The sequence below is a fragment of the Gymnogyps californianus genome, chromosome 11 (genome assembly GCF_018139145.2).
Source record: "Gymnogyps californianus isolate 813 chromosome 11, ASM1813914v2, whole genome shotgun sequence".
Lineage (NCBI taxonomy): Eukaryota > Metazoa > Chordata > Aves > Accipitriformes > Cathartidae > Gymnogyps > Gymnogyps californianus.
This window is the reverse complement of record NC_059481.1, coordinates 16,590,217-16,608,194: the sequence shown is the minus strand read 5'-3', so window position 1 is coordinate 16,608,194 and position 17,978 is coordinate 16,590,217. Positions and strand designations below refer to the sequence as shown.

At 43.1% G+C, this 17,978-nt stretch overlaps 1 protein-coding gene across 1 annotated transcript in view; it reads left to right on the top strand.

Annotated features, from left to right (window-relative positions):
* AGBL1 (AGBL carboxypeptidase 1) overlaps window positions 1–17,978 on the top strand; it is a 278,022-nt gene that overhangs the window by 16,662 nt on the left and 243,382 nt on the right. The window contains exon 6 of the mRNA XM_050903524.1: window positions 13,993–14,030. Within this exon, the coding sequence (XP_050759481.1) occupies window positions 13,993–14,030 (38 nt within the window). The remainder of the gene's footprint in view (window positions 1–13,992; window positions 14,031–17,978) is intronic.

Genomic DNA, 17,978 nt, shown 5'->3' with positions numbered 1-17,978 from the left:
GAACTGGTTTATAAATGGACCCACTTAGTGAGACTGTTATTCTGAAAGATGTTTGCTTTTTTTCTTTTAGGTCTGGCTTATGTTTTACATCTATTTCAGGTAGAAGTAACAGTTTGAAAAAGAAGCAATGCTTTCAACTGAAGGTCTTTCTTTGCTTGTCCATTATTTCTTCCCCTTTGGTGAGCTAGCGGGTTATATTTGGAAAGATGGTATGAGGACAAGTTGCTGCTGTCCTCAAGTTCTTGACTTTTCACACCCAGTGGCTATGGCACATGCAATTCATGGCTGGCCTCACATGATGGCTTTGGGTATGTCTATACTGCAGGCAGCTCTGTACTCGCTGGGTGGGAGATTCTCTCCGCCCTAGCTTTAATTTACCTCATTCTGCTAACAACTGTTAGATTTCTAAGCAAAGCCTATCTCAATTTGCTTGTAGAGGTGATGAACAGGTGCCCACCCTGCCTGTTTGCCTGCATCCATTTTCATGTGTCAAGAAGACAAAGAAAGAATCCCCCCTCGGAAATCATTGAGTCGGGTAATGACATGAATCTCTGATAGAGGCCAGAGAGTGAGCAGATAAAGCTGAGGGCACTCACTTGTGTGTCAGTGCATATGAGAGCCCAGGAATCTCCTCTCCTTTGCTTTCCCTTGATTTATTGCCATTTCTCCTCCCACCCAGAAGCCTGTTACCCTTATGAAGGGGATAGAAAGCAGCTGTGAAATCCTCCCTGCAAAAGCTCTCAGTCCAAAGGTAGACAAGGGAAATTTGATGGAAACAACAATGAAATGAAGTCTCAGTGCTGAGCTTCTACAGCAACAATTTTGCACAATGCTGGCCCCGAGCAGGTGCTGTTGCCACAAGGAAAAAAGCCCTAAGAATTTCCTGGGGTTGCTGTGGCTTTTTTCCAGCCCCACCAGTGCTGGCAATGCTGGCATGTGAAGTGTAAGCCAGTCTCTAGAACTATCAGTGGTTTTAAAGCACAACAGTGATTAGACCTGCCCTGAGCAGAGTTATATGACACAGTGTCAGAGCCCTTAGCAACAGCCTTTCTGTGCTAGGATTCCCTGTCCTGATAGCACTGTTGGAGCTGCACCAGCTGTAGCAGCAGGGGGGTAGCTGGTTTTAGCAATACAGAGGCAACACAACCGACTCATTTCCAGTGGGCAGGAGAGAGCGAGCGAGCTCCAAAGCCTTCACAGTCTCTTTCAGGCTCTTTTGGGTAGTTATCGAACACTGATTATAGAGAATAAAAGAAATTGTAAATATTCTGGTATTTACCAAGCGCAGGTGAGATGAGTTTTGTTAGGGGGCGAAGGTTTTGTACCAGCAGTGCTACAGATGCAGCACAGGTCTCTGGCTTGCTAACACTGGCAGGGCTCTTCTTGGTCTCTTTATCTGCAGGGTAACACTTGGAATGGCAGCAATGCCAGGAAAATCTGTAAATAAACCCAGAGTTGAGCTGCTCTGGGATGTGTTCAGAGACAGGGCTTAGAACTTGGAGGGGAGAACCTGAAAACTTGAGGAAGTGGCTGGTGACGAAGAACAGGGCTGCTGACTCCTAATACGGCTGCAGCTCTGGGGTTGGGAATGGAAACTCCCCATGAAGTGTAAACCTTGGAAAGGTCATGGCTCTGAGACCGAGCTTTTACTGTCAGGCTGCAGCGACAGCCATACTATTGCAGAACAGAAAAGAGAAAATGCCCCCATATATTTGGCACATCTACTCCATGTGTTTCTTTCCTCTCCTGTGTTAAATGGACATAGTTTGGGCTTTGTGTGGACCATAGGACATACATTGCAATGGCACAACAGCTCTCACTGTCTACTCAAAAGCTTCATTTCCTTCTTGGTTTTCATTGTTGTTTTGAATCACACTTACATATTTGTGATTATTCCAGCTTTCACCACCTTCCAGATTTCTCTGTGTAGAAAAAACAAGGGCATGTGGAAGAAACATCCTGGTAATGCTCATAATTTTTACTGTCCTTTTTAATTATTTATCTGCATCGCTTCATTCTTATATTTACAGTTCAAGTTCTACCAGCCTTGGCTTTGATATGGTCTGTTTTCAAATCCCAGAGTTTGGCTTGATTATATCAGATGGAAGCTTTCCAATGAAAGGAGAGAGGGAAAAAAAATATACTAACTTTTATTACTTAGGCTTTTGCAAATTGCTGCTTCAAAAAGCCCCTGCAGTTATGTCAGTGTGACACTGCAGCTTTCAAACAGCAAATGTCAGAGGAATTTGACCCAGTATTTGCTGCATTTTGGCTTGTTACTGCCTTTTTCTTCCTTCTAAACCCTCTAGCTAAATGTTGTGAAGAACAGGCATGAGCACTAAAATGTGACCAGATTATTGCTTCATAAGGAATTATACATGTGTAACTGAAAAAAATCATTAGTCTGCAGTTGGCCGGATCAGCCACAACAGCCAGATGCTGGCTTTCAACTAGTCTTGCAAGCTCCATGATGTAGTGATGTGTGTTGCACTCAAGGCTAGTGCATACTGCCTGCTCTCAAATCTCCTTGCCTGTAGATGTGGGGACAAAACCTGAGGCTGTGCTCTGGCTGCCCCGGTAGTACAGTCTTCCTGCTCATCCTCCCAAAGTCTTAATGCATCCTGCATGTTGAATCTCAGTCACCAGCTATATGGAAGTGCTATATGGAAGGCAACATAGGTGATCTAACAGAGAATACTATTTCTCTGACTCTTGAGCATACTACTAAACTAAACATAATTCTCTTTCTCAGGACCCCTACCTGTGCCATTCCCATTGCCATCTTATATAGCCCATTGTTGTCCTTTGAAATGCTAAGTATCTTGAAGTACTGTGGTTGTAGAGAGCCTCATCTCTGACCTGCAGCCTGTAGGTTGCCTTCCCTGCAGTAAGATGTTCTACTTCTGTCCTGCCTGAGCTGCAGAGATGAGGACAGGACAAGGACAAATTCACAGCAGGGGTTGGAGTGCTGGTGCATCGGCTGCCGTTTGAGGCTGTGGGCTTTTGTGAGGGTGGCTCAGCCTACTTGCACAGACAGCTTCTGCAGAAGATGCATTCTCATTTGCAACATCTATCCTACTTAGTTTGAACCTGATCACGTGTACTCCGATGGCTCTTCTGCCTTTCCTATCACAGCTTGGAGATCTTGTGTCCAGAAAGCTGCCGCAGGGCAGTGTGAAAGCTGTTCACTTTCCACACTTTGGCTCTTTTTCCTGCAAAGATATATCCCTGTGTGTATGCTACACAATACAGCAGTATCCCCATTTCCCCCTCCCACCTGTCAAGCAAGACAGAAACTACAGAACGGCAGAGGGAGGTGAATCACAGGATGGCTTTTTTCTGCTAAACCTTTATTGAAAATCCCAGGCGAGTTAATAAGCTTTCCTCCCTGCTCTGCAATTGCAACATCTATTTCCCCAAAGTCTTCATGCTTACTGTACTTGCCTGTGGCAAAATTAGTCAGTCCTATATGTTTCTAGCACTGTTCTACATGTGTTTTGCAGTCCTCCATTTTGACAACACACAGTGGGTAAAATTAGCATTTCTTTTGCATACAAGACAGATTAGAAAAATTTCTTATAAATTGGCTATTGGTGTTGACTGAAGGGACTTGGGTCAGTGAGGACTGAATTTTCTGAATGAATGTCTGGATTTTCAGAGATATTTAGATGTGTGAAGATGAAAGGGAATATAACCATAACAGAAAGCTTCTCGGCAGGTTAAAGGCCTAACTCATACAGTTAAAAGGTAGTTCTGACCTTAGTATACAACGGGGCTTTGAAAAATCCTGCTGAGTGCTAGCTGCGTGTTTAGAAATAAAAATGCCTTTTAAATTCAGGTCAAGATGCCTAATGTGAATCTGTAAGAGAATGTTACTTTTTCTCAAGCATGTTTATGCATTGTTCTCAATTTGAGACTGAGTTAATAGTACCAATTAAGCTCAGTATTGTGTACACACATGGCTTACAAACAATTACCCCAGTATTTCCAAGCATGTTCATATTTGGCAGCATCAATTAGGACCACTAAACTGTGAAGTGCCCAATTCACAGTAAATTCAGTCCTGAAGGGCTAAGTATATATGTGAGGGAACACGGTCATCGGAAGAGATGAAAAGTGGGGGTAGCTGGAAAACAGGAGAAAATCAGTGACAGCTTCTGCATATTTTCTTCTATATATTTTGTTGAAATTCCACTTGCATGTGAGCTTTTCAGGCAGCTCTAACTCTGACCACCATCCTTTGGGATTTAGGTAAGAGCAATATACAGAAACTGCCTAACCTGTGTGCGTAACAAGGGAAATGATGCTTACCTACTTGGGAAGCACACGGAGACTGATAAATGGAAAGTATTGCATGCGAGAAGATTAATTGGCATCAATATCTTTTTCCACTTGTTCCCTACTGCAAATGTGGATGTAACAGTGTGCTGTTAGTGCTGTAGCTGGTGTGTAAACAGCTACTCACACATTCAAATCATGGCCTTAGTACTACAGGCAGACTGTAACGGGACACTCGCCAATAGGCAGAACTGAGCAGGGCTGTAGGGTTATGTTATGACATTATTGCCAGTTCACAACCACCCAAGTTGCAATTTGTCATGCAGCACAGGGAGAATGATTCCAGTAGCTATATTTGCATGAAACGGCTTCTTGCTCTGGCATATTCAAAGAAACTCTGCAAGCCAGCTCTCTTCCCTAGAGGTTTTAAGCTTTAAGTTTCCTTTGGCTGGACTTTATGGATGTGCTTCATCTGAATAGGACCAGAGGGGAAGTGAAGTGCCATATAAACTCAAACTGATGGATCTGTTTCTAGAGCTTTGTAATATGGAAACAGTACCATCAGATTAAAAAGAACAAACACAGGTTTTCATCTTGTGTTCAATATCGGTCATTCCTTCTTTTATTCTGAGGCATCTGACTTTTGCTTAAAGAAAAGGCTGCTACACCAGTCAGCCTTTTTTCTTGGTAGAGATCAAGGAAGATGGTGCTTTCTCAGTCCTTCAGCTTCATATTTCATGTTCTTTTCAAGTCTTCTAAATTGTACACATTTTTAAAACTAGTTTCCCTGAAAGACGCTGATTTCTTTGGTTAAAAAGACCAACCAAACAAAAACCCCAAACAAAACAAACCTCAAAATCCCAAGCAGTGAAACTGCAGGAATGGCTGAAATGAAAACTCAAATTTCCCATCCATCGCAGCAGCCTAGTTACAGGCAGTAAAGGTTGCTATTTCAAATACTGCTGCTTTACAGCTCAAGAGCACCTTTCATTAAAAAGTGCTTTTTAAGATATACCCTGAGATTACTGCTGCCTTAGAGATGGTTTGTACTAACCAGTAGTCAGGGAGAACTACAGCTCTTAGCCTTGATTACTTTGAAATCAGCCTCCCTTTTGTGCTCTCAAATAGCTCTGGGCACAAGCAGTGACATGTTAGATACCTCACTACCTGGGCTGTCGGCAACACAAGCTGCCCTTGGATATCTCACTGCCAGCAATTGATGGTATCCATAAAATAAAAATCTTGCAGTTGTTTGCAGGCAATATAGTGTGAGTGCAGGCTCATTTTCTGGCCTCATAAAGTCCCGGGTACCCCCAAGCTCTACCTTCTCTTTTATAGATCACCATCAGAGAGTCCCCAACGGCAAAGCACCTGCAATTCAATTTCTCTTAATGAGGACAGAAGTCACAGTTGCCCTGCTGAGACTTGCGCCTAGGGTTCTTGGGTATGTCACCAAGCAGTGCCCTTTGGCTTCATCATGCAGTAAGTAGGGTTTCACCAAACACGTGGACTATGTCCCTCTCCCTGCTCCTACTCTAGGTGTACACAGCATTCAGAAAAGTTTGAGGCAGAACGATCCAGAAGCAAGCAGAACGGGGCTTGGTCTCTCCCCCGTGCACTGAGCACCTACCTCGCCATGAGCACAAAGTACATATCAATCCCTGGGGTCTCCAGAGCAAAAGCTGCTGGGCATGGTGAACTGATAAGCTATGAATAAATTGATAACCAAGGAGTGAGCCAACAGACCACTGGGCTCTTTATCACTTGTAACTGAATTGGGATTGGGAAACAGCTGTCTGGGGAAAGGAGAGGGATTTAACCCCACTCACTGACACGCTTTAATTGTGTACGAGATGTTTTGTAGGGCTGTGCTGGTGCTTGTCAGCAGATGTGGCCTCGATGAGTATTCTCACCACTCCTCTTAATCAAGGATGGTATCAAGCCCCTTTCTCAGTTCCCCTACATGTGTCCCTTGGGTGGGAGAGCTGGATTCTCACACTGTCAGCCTGAAACTGCCTGGGTGATGAATCTGTTAAGAATCCTGTTTGATTGTGATCCTTCCAGCCTCTTCATCTTGATGTGAATGACAAGCTGTCACAGCCTGCCTCAGCCATATTGGTGACATCTGACCCTAGAGAGGGAGTTGACAGGAATGGGAAATCTTCTGAGGTACGGCTTCTGCCTGAGGAAGCAGTGCCAGCTCTGCACCATGCTGTAAGAAATGCCTGGGCATTTTTTTGGCAAGGATTTAAGTGTATTTCGTGTACCTTGTTCTTCTTTGTTACTACTTGGAAGCTAATTTAATTTAGAGCTGTAAAGAATAGGTTGAATTTTTACGATACTTCTGTACTTGTACACGAGAGAAAGTAGGATACTTGTAAGGGTGCCTGGAGGATAACCCTAGAGTGACTCTTCTTTCTGGGAGGCAGAGATGAAAGAGGCTGGAAGGCTATACCTTTTCACTGATTTTAACCTAACAGGCTCCAGGGCAGGCAGAGATGTTTGGAAGATGCTACAGTGAAGGCTTTGAGCTGAACCTGTGACCTGAGATATGCTTATTGTATTAGCTATGAGAGCAAGAGAGGACCTCACACTGGGGCTTCTGCATCACAACTATAACTTCTGTACAAGGAGCAGCATGTCTTTTGGAGAACACATTGACTTCAGCTCACCAAAATGCAAGATAGGAGAAAATTTGCTCCTGAATCTGTTGTAGGGTTAAAAAGCAGAGAATCATCACTCCTTTTGCTGTTAAGTCTTGTTGGCTATTAGCATTGACTTTGGCACCTGTGCACACTTCTTTTTCCTCGCAGCCCTCCTCGTAGAATTAATGGCCATATAAATCTTTAAAGATGGGGAGGAAATACTGTTTAGTATGCATTTAATTTCTGTACGTGTTTTTTGTTTGCTTACTAATTCTGTTCAGCAAAATGAATTGCATCACAGAGAACAAGTTCCACAGAAGACGCATATTTGTATTAAAGACAGCGTGTGCTTTTCCAGGAAAAAAAAAAGCTGGCCATGGGAATTGGAGTAACCATTAGAAAAGGAGTGTGTGATTTTTATTCCCTTTCCTTCAGCATTACACCGAAAGCACATCTGTGCACAACAGCTGGATCTCCAAACTCCACCTGTTGGCAGTGTGTGGGACACTGCAGACTGTGAGCAGGCTTTGCCTTTAGCATAAGTTTTAATGCCTAGCTAACAAGCTGGAATTAAAGTGGACATGATGATGGGTGTTTTTGCGTAAGTCCTAGACCAGCAGTGCTATGAAAATGCCAGCAGCATAAGCAGCTTTTGCACACCCATATTTCCAAGACTTGTGAAGCTGCTGGCTTTAAGCCTTTAAAACAAAACAAATCACTGTGCAAGTGTCTGCATACTTAAGATCTGTATTTCTGGGCCACAAGGGAAATGACTATTCAAGGCATCTGTCTCGGATGAGATCTACCTTCTGGTAGGATTTATAAAGCACCTATTGCCGTGGTGCCTACATGTTGTTTCTAAATGTCTCTCAGTTGTCAAATGTGAAATTGTCTTTTGAGTGAGTTGCTCTGTGGCTGTATAAACTCCAGTAGTTAAGTATGAGTCCCAGGGGTTGGAGGCAAAATGCAACCAGACAATATGTACGCTCAAGGGCACTTAATTCCTCCCAGAGGCAGGGGCTATGGAAGCTTAGGGGCTTTAAGCCTGTAAGCTGTAATACCTTGAGCCCTCAGTCAGGGTTCCAATTGTGCTAGATGCTGTACAAATATATATTGCATGGTCCCTGCCCCCCACTGCTTGTGATATAAATAAACATGACAGCAACAAATGAGTATACTGCAAAATAGCAGGGTGAAGGGCAAAAGGAGGGAGCATGGGCTGAAGCAATGCGGGTTGCCAGGCAGGGGCAGAACCTTTTCTTACGTTTCTATAAAAATAGTGCTTTACGTCTTTATTATCCAGGTGTGATTGCCTTTAGGAATTAGATCAGGTATCAGGTTGAGAGGTATTTAATGGAGCACCAAGTCATTAGCTTTCATTCAATAACTTGAAGAGGATGTTTTGTGTTTAGGCATGTAAAAGGCACAATCTTGCAGGAGAAGTAAGGCTGGTTAAATTACTTGGGGGCTGATTTGCAGAGCCCTTTTGGATCACTTCTTTGTTCAGTCTTTGGCTTCTCTACTGTTCCCTGTCCATAGTTCCAAGCTAGCCCTGAACAGGTGGGCACCAATGTCAATGTGTCCTATGAGTCTTAAAATCCTTTCATGTAGTCCACCATGTATCTCTTCTGTAGTGAGGTTTTTCATTTTCAGGAGTCTTTTTTTTTTAATAATGGGGTGGAACAGAAATTATCTAGTCAAGAGACAGAAACAGAGGCACAGCGTTGTCCGTTATACTGCCCAGCACTACAACCTGTGAGCTGAGATCAGACCGGAGAAGAAAACTTAAGAGATCCTGGCTTTCAGTCTCCTCTGTCTGCAGTGATTTTCGGCTAACACTGTCCTAGTAGCTCAGATCTGAAAGGGTGACCTAGGCATAAGACTTCTTTGTCTATGGTTTTTAGCAGCCCGGTTTTACTGGCTAATCCAATTGTGCTTTGGCTTGGGAAGCGGAGTTTTTCTTTGTTGCTCGTGGTTCCTAAGCACAGGATCTGGAAGTTGCATTTGTCTATCTGTCTGCTAGTTGTACTCTTGCCCTGATAGCCAAGCTGCTGACTTGGAAACACTTCAAAGATTTCCATTCTTCAGAGTGGCTGTCTCGACTGCTACTACAGGGAGTTTTTCATGTTTTCTGATTATGGAGCAGCACTTATTATTATGTCTTTTAAGATGGGGCAACTTTATTTAGACATCCTTTTTTGAAATATATGAGACTCCTTTTGAGATACACTGGGATTGACAAAACAGCTAAGATTTTACTAACATATTACCACAAAGAACAGAAAATCAGAGGAAGGCATCTGGACAGATTTGGCAGGTTTTTTAATGATTTCTTTTTCCCCACGTTCCTCCTTGAGACAAATGCAGAGTTCTGCACTGGGCATGCTATCGAATTCTCTGGTCTAGCATATGGCTAATCAAGTCATCTTTCTTGTGCTCTTAAACTTTTCCTCCTGTTCCTATCTTCCCCCGCCCCATCCTTGCTCTCATGCACAATTTATTATCTTTCTCTCTGTCTTCCTGTCCCAGGCTTACTCATATCATTTTATCATCTGATGCCAGAAAAGATGCTGTTGGTTTGCCATATGGTGTTAAGAGGTTCAATATGATTGCAAACACCATTTGCCTGGCTTGCTGTAAGCCTATTGATGCATCCATCAGCTTGCTGCTGTTTTCGGTGAAAGTCCATTCTACATTCTTTTCTATGACTTCTTATTTGTTTCCCATAAGGTGTTTTGTATGTTTGAATTTGTTGAGCATCGAAGATAAGTAATATTCTGGGGATACTTGCTGACAGCTGACTTAAAGTGTAAATTACAATGCTGATTTAAGGTCCAAACTTAAAATAAGTGCAGGTAGATAACTGTTCACACTGTAGGTGTGAACTTTCCCAGGATAATTGTGGATGCTAAGAGTTTGCATAAGTTCAAAAGTGCCCAGGCAAATATATGGAAGCAAAATCAACTAAGAGCTAAAAAGCCTCCCAAAGGCATGATTGCTAACTTATGAAATCTCTGGACTGCAAATTACTGGAGTCTGAGTCTGTTCTGGAAGTTCTAGCACTGTGTCTTTGCTGTGGTCTTATACACTTCCCTTGGCCACTGCTGGCCACAGGATACGAGACTATTTGGACTTTCAGCTTAAGCTGGTGCAGCTGCTCTTTTCTGGCCTGGCTAATTAACTTTGCACTTAGAATACCTGTTTCTCATTTCACTTCCTTTTTATTTATGATTAAAATGTAGGGATATAGGACTACAGTCATTCCTGGGTCACTTTTTTCAGACCCTTTCCTCATTGGCAACTGAGCCTAACAGTCCCATTATAAGCAATTCAGGCTCCCTTTTCAAAGTCGTTAGGTTGTTCATCCCATTGCTGCCAAGAGGATGTTTCAGAGTTTCATTTTCCAGTGCTAAAAACTATCCTTTAATTTCCAGTTGAATATTATTCATGGCCGTTTTATAGCCATTTGTCCTTGTGCCAACTTTGTTCTTCAGCTTAAGTAGCTCTCTGCCTTCCTCAGTGTTTACTTCTCCCCCACCCAGTGTGTCTATGGAGAACAATCAAGTCACCTCTTAACTATCATTTTGCTAAGGTGACAAAACTGTGATCTTTAAGACTCCTCATGATACATCTCCATTACCATAATGATTTCCTTAGCACTTTTCTGCATGGTTCCTTCTGAGTACTGCACACAGCTGTTCAGGTGAAGCCTTGTATGAAAACATTCATGCTTTCCTTTCTGAGACCTGATCTGCCCTTTTCATGGTTGTCACCCTGCTGGCTCATGCTTGTCCTCATCCTCTAATGGGCTCATATATCCAGGGTGTTCTTCTACTCATTTCCAAGTTATGAGCCCCTGCTCATAACAGCAATTCTTATTAAACCCTAAATGTGTAACCTTGCACTCTGACTATTACATTTCATCACATTTCTGTTGCTTCAGAACTCAAGAACATCCTGTTACTCCTGAAAGATATTCCAAACTCCCTGCTATTGGCAGCAGCTCCTGACTTCACACGGTCAGCAGATTTTGTTAGTATACTCTGACTTTTTGTGCCAAGGTCATTAATGAAAAGGTAAAATAAGATCAGTCTCAAAACATCCTTGAGGACTTCCACACATAACTTCCCTCCAGACTAATAATTCCTCTTTCAGCACAACTCCTGTCATTGCCTCTTTAACCAGTTCCTTACCCGTGTTGCAATTCTTACACTAATCCCCATGTTGTCCAGCTTGGCTAATAATTTCCAGTGTGGCACCATATCACATGCTTTATTGAAGTACAGATAAATTAAATCTACCACATTTCCCCTGTCTAGAAAAATCAGTTATCTTATCAAAGATGTAGATCAAGCCAGCCTAATTTGGTATCTTTTTGGGAAGTCCATTTTATCCCTTAAACCCATTTTATCTGTTTTACAGTTTACCTGCGTGTGTGTCTTTTTTTTTTTTTTTGCAAAATTTGTTCTAAAGCAATGTATACTGTTGAGGTCAGTCTACTGGGTCTGCACCTACTTATGAGTAACTGTAGAGTACATGCTGTAGGACATACAGAACACTGCATATTGCCTATGCCAAAACCCTTGTGATTAATTGCAATACTTGAAGAGATGAAATGTGCTAGTTTGGTTCCACTTTATTTTATTGCAGTACTATGTACAGGCATGGAATGAGATGAGGGTGTGTCTAGGCTGTTAGCCTGGGATGTGGGAAATCCAGCTGGCTACAGCTGCAGGTCTGTAATGTTGCTTCAGAAGTAGGTGGTCACTATGAAAATTTCTGATTCTGCTGAGTGGTGGTGCTGGGATCTAGGTGATACCACCTTTAATTTTTTTTAGGACGTGTCTGAATCTTCCATCCCACAGTACCATCTGGGTAGATTTACTTTTATCTTTATGATAGCTTTGGGTTTCTCAGATTTACAAGCAAAGCAGTTACAAACCTGTTCTACCAGGTCACATCAAAAGCACAAATAGCTCTTACCCATTGACTCAGAGCAGACCAGCTCCCTCCAAGCCTGGAGAAGAGAAGTGACTGGGGTGGCTAAGGCTGTTGAAGTATCAGCTATGGTATGGCCAGGAAGAGTTTAGGTCTTCTGGGGCGAGTGTGATGAGGAATTAGAGAGAATGGGGACTCAAAGATAGCAGAAATAGGAGATTACACTATCTGAGAACATGGTTTGGGAGGTCTGAGGTCCTCTGAGGATGAATGAAATTGTCTGTATACAATATGGTTTACAGACCCCAAAAAAGTATTGGAGAATCCAGATTTGCTGATTGTTTCGTTGATGGGAAGTTTGCTGGCAGCGTTGACATTATGACAGTGGTGTAACTCTACTGAAACTCTTTGCAATGCTCATAAGCACCCCCAAAATAAAACAGATGCCTACAGGAAATCCTTGGATCTCTTCTGCTTGGAGACACAAACACTCTGGTCCTTCCTTCGTTGCTCTGCTGTTCTGGCATGTGATTGAGACATCAACTTAAGCCTGCAAGTGTAGGTATGTAATGTAGTCTCCTTTACAAGATACATACTTGAGTGTGTGCTTTGGGAGATGCTCTGGATGGAACTTTAACTTGCTTAGAGCTGTTTACTTTGTCCCAAACTTTAAACTCAGGGAAAGACTGAGTGATCAGTGGCTGTATCCCTTTTCTGAGCATACTGAATAGCTGGTGGATGACAGTATTCCTCCCACCAGCTGAATGACTGCTGTTTAGGTGGAGTTAAAGAAGCAATGAGAGCATGACTGTGCTTCCACTAGTGAGATTTTTAGCTACTGATTTCCTGTTCTATCTGTATTTTTGTGCGTTTCTTTTGCAGTTTTTGTGTAATGCTGTTGAACTCTGACAGATTAATTATGAAAAAATTACATTAGATAGGGATGTTGACCCAACATCAGCAAGAACCAGCTCTTGAATCTTTCTTAGTCTCAGCTGCTGTTAGGACACAATGAACAGCAGCTTGATGACAAAAAATATTTGTTTTTTGCTGCAGGATGATAATTAGCTCAGTACGGAAGTAATACAATTTTATTTGGGGATTGGTTTGTAAAGAGATTACTTTTTAAGGAATCCTTGGGCATGGAGGCTTTTGTAGCTGTATTTATTTAATCAGCTGTGGGCACTTGAAACTTCACAGCAGTAAGCCGGGTTAGAATATGGATCTGCTTGCTCCAGCAGAACATGGCTGGAAAAGAAAGTTTTCTGTGGGGCTAGCAGGATGGAGGTTATACCACATGAGGAAGAAACTTGCCTCCAGATGGTGGGGAGCAAGGATGTCTCAGTCCAGTTTTTCGAGCTGCAAATGTTAGTGACCAGCTCCCACTCAAACCAGTGCTATGCTGACTCGGGCAGGTTGAGTTGCTTGCCTGCACATTGAAATGATGCAGAAGGTCAACAGAAGTCTCTGTGTATCTCTCCCCTCTAGCTACTTACTCTTTAAGCTCCACGGGGCAAGCAGTCTTACCACAGAGCTTTAGCATCTTTCTGACAAGTCCTGATCTGAGTGGGGACCTTTACATGTCATTGCAATGCAAGACATATAGTTATAATGAAAAGAAATTAAATTTTCTTTTCAGTTGAAGCTGGTGGGAGGGAGGATGGGGGTGAAGCTTTTTTTTGGGAAAACAGAGGAGGGAGTGGAATATGGCTGGAAATACTGACAGGGATGCCCCAGCTTGATGCGGACATTACAACCTACTGATGTAGATAGAAGCACTGGTGTCTGGAGTGGGCATGTGCTGAGTCTCCGATACAAAGAAATAGCTCTGGGGCAGCAGTTTCAAGACTTGGTTCATTACTTTGGATATGTGGGTGTTGCTCTAAATGTAATGGTCACTACAAATCAGTGTAAGACTAAAGCTAGAGGGCTAATGGTCTTTTAGAATAACTGAGTCAGCTGCAGAGACTGGATCCTCTGCTGGTGTAAAACATTGTAGTTCTGTCAAAGTCCATCATAAGCTGTCAATTTAGACCAGCTGGGAAGCCTGGCCCAGAAGACTGTGAAGATGAAGGTTACAAAAATTATTGAAGAAATTGACATTATTTCTCAATCTCTCTTCTCTCTCCAGGGCAGCCATTGAGGCTCTGGCAGCTTTGCTGAAATCAAGTAAGCTTTTTTTTCTTCATATTCTTTCTGACTTTCCTTTCTGTGCTGTGCTGCTGGACAGAATGATCCTGTTGAATCTCATTCTCCCTTGGGATCCCCTCTTGCCTCAGTCCCAAAAAGGACTGCTTAGAAAAGAGAGGCAATAATGCAGTAGTCTCCTATATGTCTAGCTATGATTCTTGGAGCCCCACAGCTCTGTGGACACACAGCTCTGTGGGAGATGGTGCCCTAGGTCCCAGGGAGCAAGCTGCTGAGGGACCCAGACTAAACGCTTATTTTGAGTATTGAGGGAACAGCGGTTGTCCTGGGGCTTGGTACAGTGGAAGAAATGGGGAACCTCTCCAGCCAGCGACAAATGCTTAATGCTGTGTTCCAGCATCGCTGGAGAGTGGGGCCAGGACCTGTCTGTCCTGTGGTGCTGTTGTACTATGTGCTTACCTGGTAACAATGATGCTGTTGGCAAAGGCTTGGAAAACTTTGTAGTCCAAAAGAGATGACCTTATTCTCCCTTGTGAGCTTGTCAGGTCTCATAATGTGCGGACAGGGCTGATTGCCGTGGGGTACAGCCCTGCTATGGCAGGCTGTGCTTAATATTTGCACCAGCTGACTGGGGGTGTTGAAGACCTTAACGTGGGTTCTCAGTCACACACTGCTGCTATGACTGTTCCTGAAATGAACATGCTACACTTTTTTGCCTTTATCCAATCTGAAAACACTTAGCTTTTTATTACCAGAATTTAATAAAGCTTTGATTAAGAAAGAGCACTCTACTATTGCAGACAATCTACGATAAATCACAATGGCGTATTGTCCTTTCCCTCTCCCTCTCTCCCCCCCCTTTTCTTCCCCTCCCCCTTCTCCTTTTCATAGTATTAGGAATAAACGCATTTGTGAAAAATTGTAGCCCTGGAAGCAGCGCTTAAATGAGCACGCTGCAATGGGATCGTGTCTGAGTTGCAGCAGCTCAAGTGATGAATTCCAAAATAATGCCTCACTATTAACCTTGCTGCCTAGATTTAAAGGTCACATTATTGCAACAAGGAAAGACCTTCTGGTTTGGGCACTAAATCTTAATAAGGGGGTTGTGGGGCTATGCCACAGCTGCTTGCAATACAAAAGCAAAATTAGCCTTCAGAGTAGAAAGAAATTTACAGAGAAGGCTGGAAAAGTGGAGCAAGAGCTGAAAGATCATCTGGCAGCTTGAGCTTTTCTCCTGCACTCCTGTTTTATGGTAAGTACTAGGAATGGGCAGTGAAACTCTGTTGTCCCAAGATATTTATAGGATAAGTTTTCTACTTGGAGGCTTGTTCTGGGTCTAGAGATGAGAACAGTATATAGAAGTGAAGGACTGATTACCAAGGGAAGCTGTGAAATGTAGTCTCCTGGGGAGTTGTAAACACATGTTGTGAAAGTTGGGGGGGAAGATGAGAATGATCTAGGGAATAAAAAAGATTGGATTCAGCTCCAAATTCTCACAGCCCTTTTTCTCCTGGAGCGAGATAAGTTTTTAAAGCCATTTACTCGTAGAAATTTTCTGTGTGACTCTTCTCAGCCAATTCAGGTTGTGAAGGCATCTTGGTTGGTTCCTCCTTTTATGCTTTTTGTACTTTAGGAAGTGCACAGAGGGTTTCCAGTACTGGAAGAACGCATTGATCATTCTGGTTGTTTTTCAGATGCTTTCACAGAAGGTACAAAAAATGGAACTCCAATGAAAATTTAGTCTATTGAGCAAAGCAGTCCATACACTGGCTCTCTGGTTGATCACTGTGATGTACAGATTAGGGTTCCTGTGTTCATTTGTACTGTTGACCATTGTGAACAAAGGCATTGCTTGGGAGAGATGTTTCTTCATTTTGACACCCTTCCCAGTTTGCTGTTATGTGTCCTTTTCTCCTTTATCATTCACAACCGAATGACACTGTTGCAGCAACACTGGCTCTGCTTTCATGGAAAAGTGATTTTAGGAAAACACATGGTCTATTTTCAGCTGATGTTCTTTTAAGGCACTGGAACTGGGATCTGGGAAATGGTGCCAATACTGTGCAACCAAATAGAGCACCACAGCCCACAAGTCAGCCTGCACTGTGTTTTCTGCAGTCTGATGCTGAGTGGTCAAGAATGTCTTTTAGTTTTCTCCTTGTCCTGTGGCTCAGGACACAAGAAGCTCCAGGCTTCTGGAGTAGACTGCTTTGGTAGCTGCATACAAATGAGTAGGTTGTGTCTTTTGGGAGGTGTGGGTCAGAGCATGTGAAAAACAGCTCTGGTTCTTCCAGAGATAAATTCACCATGGCTGGAAAAGAGCTAAATTCTTTTTCATGATTGTGTCAGGACAGCTTTGTTTGTTACAGTTAACTTATTTATGCCCATGACCTTAGTGCCTTTGGTGCAGAGGTTCTTGGAAAGTTAATCAAATCTGGTGAATGCTATAGTACTTGAAAATTGCTTATGGAAACAAGGGGCAAAACTGCACATGGCAAAGCACCCAGAAACCCATTAGCATCTTTTAGATGGGATACAAACTAAATGGGAGGCAGGAATCCTGGAATGTGCTACAGTACTGAATTGGTGGACTGATTATTGTGAGCTCTTTTGGAGACTTGCAGTAACCCAGTTGCTGGGAAATGATGGTGAGATTCAATTTTGCTGTGGGTGAAGGCTATAAAACAGAGAGGACAAGAAAGCACCCATTCTTGAGGGTCTCCCTGTAGGGCTGTTGTAACCTTAAGTGCTTCAGCCCAAAGTGATCACGAGGGTTATCTTTACACACGGAGTTGTGCTGGAGGGTAAGTGTCCTTCTTGCTTTTGGCAATGAGCTGCAATGGGAAAACACAGAGTAGTTTTAAAGGGAGCAGGCAGATGGCAGTGTGTCTCCCTGAAGGATTCAGAAACATCCATCTTCAGCTCCTCAGGCTTCCACAAGCTCTACTTGAGACTTTGTTCACCTGCGGAGCCAGAGGCTGGCTAGAAACTTTTTGGCCTCTGTCTCTTTCCTAACAGAAGCTGATGCTAAATGCCCACTTAACAGGTGCATAACTGCAAGAAGCAGGATCTGCCAGGAAAGAAGGCATCACTGTAAGAAAAAATTACCACTCCAGCTGTACCTGGGAAATTGTTGCTGTTGTGTTTCAGAGGGGAAAGTATAAGATTGTCCAAAGAAATAAGTGATGGGCCACTACAAACTTGTGCTTCATCCACAACAGGGAAGAAATGCTTGGAAACGCAGTGCAAAACAAGAGTGACCTTGGTTGTCCTGTTTCCCTGTACATAGTGGAAATCAGTGATAGTCATAGAGATGGTGAATAATGGAGGAATAGAAGTTAGGTCCCTTCTAATGACAGTGCTGCATCTTTCTATCAGTGGAAGCTTGGATTACTGATATAGAGAAGATGTTTCTTGCCTGACCATCAGCCAGTCTCTCACTCCTGACTTCTTATCTCTTTCCAAGCATCCCAGAGTACTTTACCAATCCTTGCATGCTACTCTCCTAGTTGCTGTTCTCCACATGCCATGCCCACATGCACTCAGCAAACAGCTTATGGCAAGTCGTTCCTCCATTGCCTTGCTGGTTTTTTATATCTGTTGTCTCTCCACCCTGCTGTTAACTCCATCTGACTGAACTACATTATTATACAGGCTGAACATGTTGCTTGGTAAATATCTATAATGGTGCTGAAGTGCCATGAGAGCATCAGGAGTTTTTTCACTCTTCTCTTGGATGTTACAGTCAAGCTTTCCAGTGTTACACCTGTCCATCCTTCTTTCTTCAATTTCTATATGCTAATTACAGCCCAGGGTGGGGATGAGGGGGTAGATACCAATAGCTATAGATAAACTGAGGTGGGATGAGGCACAGCATCCTTCCCAGAGTCTCTTCTCTCTGTCCCAGGGTACACCTGCTGCTTTTTCCAGCCTCCTTTGACTTTGTTCTACTTCTCTGTACATCTGTCT